General features: G+C 39.9%; 1 protein-coding gene across 1 annotated transcript in view; it reads right to left on the bottom strand.

Moving 5' to 3' along the window:
- Positions 1-8,431, bottom strand: part of Adgb (androglobin) — a 115,497-nt gene that overhangs the window by 63,587 nt on the left and 43,479 nt on the right. Inside the window, exon 9 of the mRNA XM_026786396.1 lies at positions 355-449. Within this exon, the coding sequence (XP_026642197.1) occupies positions 355-449 (95 nt within the window). The remainder of the gene's footprint in view (positions 1-354; positions 450-8,431) is intronic.

Here is an 8,431-nt window from a genome sequence, read left to right as displayed (position 1 = left end):
ACCCCCTGAATAAACATTCAACCTCACCCTGCATGTCGTGTCTATCCATGTTTCTGTCTTCTGCCTGCCCGCCCGCCATGTGTCTCCCTGCCTGTGACCAGCCATTGCTCAGGGACCAGCAGCCATCTCTGCCTGGGGCCCACTGTCTGCTGCCACATGACCTGCCACCACTGCTCTGAGACCAACAGCAGTCTCTGCCTGGAACTGGCTGCTCCCAGGGCCCACTGTCTGCCGCCACATGCCCGCCGCCACCATTTGGGACCTACAGCATTTCTGCTGCCTACTGCTGCAGGGATCTTGCAGCATTTTTTTAAAAAAGAATAACAATGATATCTCTTGGTTTTGAAGTCTTACCATCTTCTCTAACGTAAAGATCTTGTTTTCAAACAAATAGAGTGGTGTAAAGGTAGCATATACAACCATTTGAGGGGTCTGTACTGCTGAGGAACCTGGAAAACAAACATACATCGATCATGAGCATTCCTGTCAACATGAAACTGGATAGTTACCTTCTCAGTGTGGCCTCTTTTATAGGAGGGATTGAAGAGCGGGGAAGCAGAGAGGAGGAGACAAAGGAAGAAGAAGTGGAAGTAAATAAGAAACAGAAAGAGAGGGGAGAATGTATCTGGTATCTTTTCCTCTTTTTTATAATGATTTAACCTTAACGACCACCCTAAAGGAATCTCCAAAAGCACTTACATTAGAGGTCATGGCTTCAACATATCAATTAAGAGAGAAACCGTCTCCTCCATAAGCTCTGCTCCCCTGTAGACTGTGTCATCCACATGCACGAGTTCCTTCCACCCGAGACACCAGCACCAAAAGCTTTAATTCAGTTCAACATCAATTTCAAGTCCCAAATGTCACCGAAATACCTAACTCACCTCCAGTGAGACTGAAGGCAGGACCCAACTCGAGGCAAAACTTCTCTCCTACAATTCTTTTTTGGTTGTTTGTTTAAATATAAACAATGAAACTTCATCCAGCTATAAATAAAAATGAAATTATCTCCTAGAGTTCTTACATTGCTATTTCTACTGGACAAGAAAAGTGGACTCCAAAGCACGATAGAGAGAAAAGCATAGGACAGGTAGGAACCCAGTTAGCACAAAAGCTTAGCAAGGCAAATTCCACTGTTAGGTTTGGGAATAGTTCTCTTGGTTGGATTATCAGTCTGCTGGGCCCACTGTTCCCTTCAGGCCCTGAATGGTGACCTATCTAATTGGCTTTGTCCAGAGAACCTGTGAGAACATTTTGCAATTGCTTCACCCATTAAAGGCCCATTTGGCTCTTTGTGTGGGTAATAGGGGTTACTAAAAGTAAGGAGCAGGGCTCACCCTCTGCAACTGAATGGGAAACAGCCTTGTCTCCTGGGAGCCTGATTAGATGAAGTCCTGATTACCTCTGGATCATCTTGGGGACTTACCTGCATATTCATTCATAGACAAATAGTTCTATGGTCCAGTCTTGAAAAGTTACAAACAGCCTTCCTTCATCGTATCTGTGTTTCCTCTAAAAGATGGCCTCTGTGTGGATAATACCATTTCTATCGCTACTCTTTATGGACTTGACCTGGTGAACTCCACAGCGAGTAACTTCCTTATGGATGGCTTCAAGCCACACCCTTGGCACTCTTTTACAAGTTTTCTTGCTTTAGGATAAGGTCAGAGTGAAATTTTTTTCTAGTCTTTAAGTTTTTATTGGTTTCTGGTTTACGATCCCTTTCCTTTAACCTCCCATCATATATTACCACTCATAGTTAAGACCGTAGCCTTCATGCCCAGCCCTGCTTGGAAATCACCTCAGGTAAATATCCAGTGTCACAATTCACATGTTGTTGCTTCTACAAAACACTAGAATACACTTCCAGCAACCTCCTTTCCAGTTCACAATAAGAATCGCCTTTCCTTTCGAACCACATCTTCCTTGTTTCCCAGGCAGGACTTGTCCCACAACATCTGTCACATCTGGACATCTTACCATTTAGCCCTTTACAGCCATTCAGGACTTTTCAAGTGTGCATCTCAAACTCATCCATACATCACTCAGCTGTGTTATTTAGTATTTGTTATACCAGCACATTAAGTCATAGTACCAACATCTGCATTAGTCCTGTTGCATTAAGAAGAGAGGGAGGGGGAGAGGAGTGGGGGGAGGGCGGGAGGAGTGGGAGGCTGGGAGGAGGCGGAAATTTTTTTTCTCTCAATAAAAAAAAAGAAGGACTGATATGGAAATAGGGTGATTATTAGGAGTTGGTCTATATAACTATCGTTTAATCTGCAGGGTAAGTCTGGCAACTAAGAAAGACCCAGGTGAAGTAATGAGTAATTCCTGTCTAAAGATGACTCCAGTCCCAGGAAAGGTCAGTGAGTTTTAGTCTGTAAGCACTCAAGGGGGAAGAGGGCAAACTTTTGCATATCCAGCATTTACCTGATTGGATGAGGTTCATTCACAGGAAACAGGATGAGCTGCTGCACTCCGCCTATTGATCTGAATATTAATATCATCCAAAAAACATCTTCATACAATATTTGCCCAGATTTCTGAGTACCCCATGGCTCAGGCGAAACATAAAATCACCCATCACATTAACTTTCTCCTAAATTTTGATGTTAACATCTTTATGTATAAAATTATTTTAGTCTAAATTATACTCCATCATTCAACATTATACACTGGAACTTGAACCCTCCATGGTTCTCCTATCACAGACTACGTAAGTGTCTGGGAAAAGAGAAGAGACAATAATTTTCAAAAACCTCTAAAGTGTCTGTTATTCCTCAGTAAAAACAATTATTTATGAGGCTCAGATAATCCACAGGGAACTATTGTCTCATCTTATTTCACAAAGTTACGACAGTGCATCGCCTTCATTTTTCCCCCTTTTTTTTTTTGAACTCACAGTGATCCTCCTGCCTCTGCCTCCTGAGTCCTGGGATTAAAGGCATGCACCACCAACACCTGGCTTCTTCTTGTTTTATTAGATATAAACACAAGCACTTTTAGAATATCTTAAAGGTAAATATTTGACCCCCACGGGTTCCATAACATCATTTATTTAAAACTCTAACAGAAATCATGTAATTTCCTCATCTAACTTTCTAGATGGCCAAACAGACAGACCTGCATTTCAGCATGTGTAATAATTGACTAATCTAAAAGGAGAGATAAAAACGGCCCACTTTGATATGAAGAGATGACATTTAAAATCCTAACTTCTAAAACAACTTTACAATATTTTTCAGTATCTATGAGTATCCTCGTTGCTAAAACTGCCATTTTAATTGTAAGTGCTTTATTTCCTAGAGGGTTTCAACAACTTATTGTGATTTAGATGCCTCATTTTACACGGAATGAAGCTCTCTGCATTTCCTAAAAGAAAATATCGGAAAGTTCTGCTATCCAGCATGTAGAATTACTCAAATATCACGTTTATCATTGATTCATCGTCTGTTAGATTGTACTGTCTTAATATATAACAATTTCAGCCTAGAACACTGATTTACCAGGGGATGAACTCCAAATAATTACAAAATTACTACAAATACTACAACAAATGCTTGTGCAGTGGCTGACTTTCATTAAATGTTTTATATGTGCTAATTGCTGCCCTAAGAAGTTTGCCTGAGTCACGAGCCCTATGAAATAAGTTTGGTATGGATGGCATGGCTTTTTTCAAGTGAGAAAGCTAAATTGAAGATGGGTTAAGAAATATATGCAAGATGGAGAGATATAAAATGTGAGAAGTTAATGGAAAGGGTACCTAGCCTGTCCAGTCACTCCTTCTTATCAGTTAGCCTCTAGAGCACTGGTTCTCAAACTACCTAAAGCTGTGACCTTTTAATATAGTTCCTTATGTTGTGGTAACCCCAAACCATAAATTTTCATTGCTACTCTATTAATGTTATTTTGCTACCATTATGAATGATAATTAGATATCTGTGTTTTCTAATGACCTTAATAGACCTCTTTGAAAGGGTTGTTTGACCCCTCAAAGGTGTCATGACCCGTGAGTTGAGAACTGCTGCTTTAATAGCAATAGCAGAAGAAGAATAAGCTGACCAGAAGGCTTGTCAGATCATCTTCCACCAGAAGGTGTTTGTAATTTCACAATATGCTGCAAAACTCAACAGCAAAGTAATTTTTCTAACAGGCTCACTTAGTACACATATGTAGAAGTTCAGTTTGATAGTGTACATGTGTGTGGCTGTATGGGTGTGTGTGCATGTGTCATTAAATCAGAATGGGGATTATGATAGACGGGGAAGAGACATTTTAAGAGAGGGGTAAAAACAGAATATGATGGCACTAAAAGACGTGAAAGGAGAAGGGGAACTTTTTGGACAAAGAGTGGGAACCAGACAGAGGAAGATAAGGGGTAGGCAGTGAGGGAGGAAGAATAATAACAAACTATAATGACACATACATATGGAAATCATGGTCCTCTTAAAAGTTTTAGGTCAATTCATTTGTGGTTAAGAAGTGGTCTTTTTAATTCTATAGTTCTTTGATCTCTGACATTTGTTTTCCTTTTTCTCTTGAACAGACTGTTACTTCCAGGTTTATCTTTTATATGAAATGCCCCTCTAAGACTAAATATTATAAATAAACAGTGTGCATTAATAGTCACTCTTCCACATATTTCTGAAATTTAAAATCATTAACTGCATAGCCACTTTCCAACCTGTAAAAACTTCTAGTTTCACTAACTTCTGTGGTGAAAGTCTAGGTCTTAGTGGATGTCAGCTTGAGACACTTCCTTCCTCATTGCAGCCACCCAGTGCTAGGCAGGGCCCACATATCTTCACCTTGTAACTGGCACACTAACCTTGGCAATGTTTCGTGCATCACTAAGTGATTCCGACTGCTGTAATAGCCACTCAGAATTACATAGCTTTACAAATGTCACTAGTTTCCTTTTGCTTACACACAGCATGAAAGGGATGTTACAGATGCACAGCAGGTCTCCACATAGTTTTTCATGGCTTCCCACTCTTCCCACTCACGCTAACACTAAGCTCTCAACAGTGTCAGGACAGCAAAGGAAGAATTGTGTATAGGGCATTCCATGAACAAACTGGAAGGATCACTCCTGCTCATGTTTCATGGGTTACAGCACAAGCTCAAGCTAATCTACCTTTAAAAGAATCCAAGGGAAACACAGCACAGCTGCTCTTAGTTGGAGAGTGAAAGTTACGAAACTTGGCAATCTCTTCCATACTCAGAAAACACCCTACTTAACAATCCCACAAAATCATATTCTAGTTTTACCAGACTTTGATCCTTTTAAATATATTTTTTGACTCTTGCTAAGTTACAAAATCTAAGTTAACTTGTAGGTGTAATATGTTTGTGTATCTAATATTTCTGGCAAATTTTTGGTCAGATATTAGAAGGGTCTGATTCATTCATATATTAAAACCTAGGCGTTTTTCATTAATGTCACAATCTGAATCCAAGTTTCTCTTTAAGTTACATTTTGAATTTAGTTGGTCAGGAAATTGTCCAACATTTAAAGATTGCTCTATCAGCAGATATTGAGGGGAAGAATAATACAGTGGTTAAATGGGTGAACTCTGAAGATCAACTTCCTGGATTTGCAAACCCACCTCCAACTCCAACTATTTGGAGTTGTTCCAAAATATCACAGGCGGTGCCAATAGGCTTCCCATCTGTGGGGGCAAAGGTTTACAGAGGGCTGTCTCAGAAAAATTGTATAGTTGATAATGAGCAGTGACTAGAACTCACCCTCTTGTTTCATTTTATGAATGGGAACTTATACTGCAGTTAATCTGTCTTCAACAAAACATAAGAGATGAGGTGTGGCGCTTGTATGTGTGTGCAAGTGCACACCCCAAAGGTCTTAGAACTTGAACTAGGTGCAATTACTGAATAGTTTGGGTCATGGTATTTGTAAAGTATTAAATACATATGTACGGGAAGGCTGAAATGGGTATCTAGTGTTCAGGACAGTAAAATTTGACAGAGGTTAGCTACTGTCCACCAGAGGGAGTCCTTTTCTCTAAAACATCTAACCAAACTGTCTCTCCAACTCCTTACAGTTAGTTAGGCAGGGCTAACTGTGATTGAAAGGAATACAAACAGAAGTGATCAATGAGTTTGGTCCTTAAAGATCTCAACCATAATCATCTCATCTCTTCTCCCACTTCTCCTGGCAACGAGCTTCAGAATCCACACAATTAAAGGTGTCAGAACTCTAGAATAGGACCATAGTTCTCTTCAATACAGTTTGGAAGAATTCCTGACAGTCATAAATTGCCTTAATTTCTTGTAATTAAAACAATAAAATGTACTGTTTGAATCATTTGTAAATTGCATTCATAAATACATTTACTTTGAAAATAACAAACTGGGAGGGGGAGCCTTAAATGTCACATGGTTATTAGCATATAGTAGATTGTAGTAGATATTGCAGAAATGTAAGCACATATATGAAAAACCATGCATAAATATCTAAAGAACTTTTGTCACCTTCATTTATCTTATTTATAGAATTTTAAAGCCATGAATGCCATTTCATTGTAATTACAGCTGTGATAAACATTAATTTCCAAAAAATTAATAAGACATAGGTTTTATATTAAATTTTCCATGCCTTCTCAGAGCTGGGTACAGCATATTGTATTACTATTGTCAAACTGAATACAAATAGTGTAGAAATCAAGTCATTCTTTCACGTAGGAACTGACTCTATAAGTCAGGTGTCTTTTGAAACCTCAGGGTCCATCTCCAAGCTGCTACAAATGAAACTAAAGCAGCGGACTGAAGGGACCGCAGCTTCCAAAGCCACTTAAAATTAACTGCACAGGAAAAGGATGTCTACACAGGCGCTCTGTCAGATGACATCCGTCCTGTAGAGCTCAGCAGAAACCAGGGTTCTGTCTTAAGCACTCTTCAGGATTAAAACAGTCATCATGAATATGCTGAAATGTGACATACCAACAGATGAATAATTCAGACTTTAACTCTGAGAACTCTCTTAGATGCTGCTGCAGTGATGAAGGAGAAAGGGAACCTGGCTGATGAGGGGCTCTCTCACTAGCCTGGTACTCCTCCACCCAGCGTTGATGCAGAGATCTGACTATGGGCAGAGCTCACAGCCCCAACCTGGGTCATATTCGGCATATTCGCGACTTCCTTAGTTTTGTTGCTGTTGCTGTTTGATTTGATACTTGGGGTGTTTGTAGGGTGTTTGTTTGTTTGTTTAAGACAGGATCTCACTGTGCAGCACTGGTTGGCCTGGAACTCACTATGTCAATCATGCTGCTCTCGAACCCCGAAATCCACCTGCCTCTGCCTCCGTAGTGCTGGGATTAAAAGTGTGCGTCACCGTGAGCGTATCATGAGTTCTAAGGCAAGGGGTGCTATTTCTTTTACTTTGACAAAGAAAGGGGGAAAGCAGAATTTAGTTATTTTTAAAAGATGAGGTTTTGTCAATGGAAATTTTGCTTTTGTTTTCATCCCCTAACGACATACAAACCCATCATTTACATGAAGGAGCCGAAGTTGGAAGGAAAATTTGAACATGCTTACTTAAACACGTCAAAAGAGAAAGTGTACTATGCTACGTTCCAACATTTAGGAACTAAATGTTTTAGTTTAGGCAGAGACGAAGGTAGTTACTGTAAGAGACGAGAGCTTACAATCTGACAAGGACTGCATAGAGTACTGAACATCAGATGAGGGTCTCGAACCATGGAGTGAAAATTTGAATCTTTCCTTCTCCTTCTCTCCATCCTTATTCCTCTTCTTGCCAAGGTCTTTTGCATCTGCTTTCTCTAACACATTAAGAAAAAATGGTAAATCTTTTATCTAGAAAAACCTCAGGCTGTGCTACGTATTCAGCCAGTGTGTCCTAAGAAGGTCAAAACTTAAATGTAAAACTGTACTTAATGTAAATAATGTAAAATAGTACTTAAATGTAAAACTACAGCCTTGATTTCTCCCAAAATGTAATCTCCTGTGATGGATATCACATTAAATGAGAGAAAACAATTCTAAAAATTAACATGGGCTGTGAAATCGGGGCAGAATTAGTTAATATTGTGTGTAATAATTAAATTATTATATCCAGTTTTATGTTGCATGTGGAGAGTTACTTGAATGCATTTGTGTACTATGAGCAAGAGTACCTGTGGAGCCCAAGTACACGCACAGAAAGGCGCTGGTGTCCTGCTCTCACGTTCTCCTTTACTCCCTTGAAACAGTCTCTCTCTCTCTCTCCTCTCTCTCTCTCTTTCTCTCTCTCTCTCTCTCTCTCTCTGAACCCAGAACCTTGTTGGCTAGCAAACTCCATACATCTCCCTGTCTCTGCCCCAACAGTGCTAGGGTTACAAAGGCAGCCCCACACTCTCTATGTGGATGCTGGGGACCTAGACTCAGATCCTGGAGATCTAGACTCAGATCCTGG

The sequence above is a fragment of the Microtus ochrogaster genome, linkage group LG4 (genome assembly GCF_000317375.1).
Source record: "Microtus ochrogaster isolate Prairie Vole_2 linkage group LG4, MicOch1.0, whole genome shotgun sequence".
Taxonomy (NCBI): domain Eukaryota; kingdom Metazoa; phylum Chordata; class Mammalia; order Rodentia; family Cricetidae; genus Microtus; species Microtus ochrogaster.
This window is presented reverse-complemented; position numbering and strand designations above follow the sequence as displayed.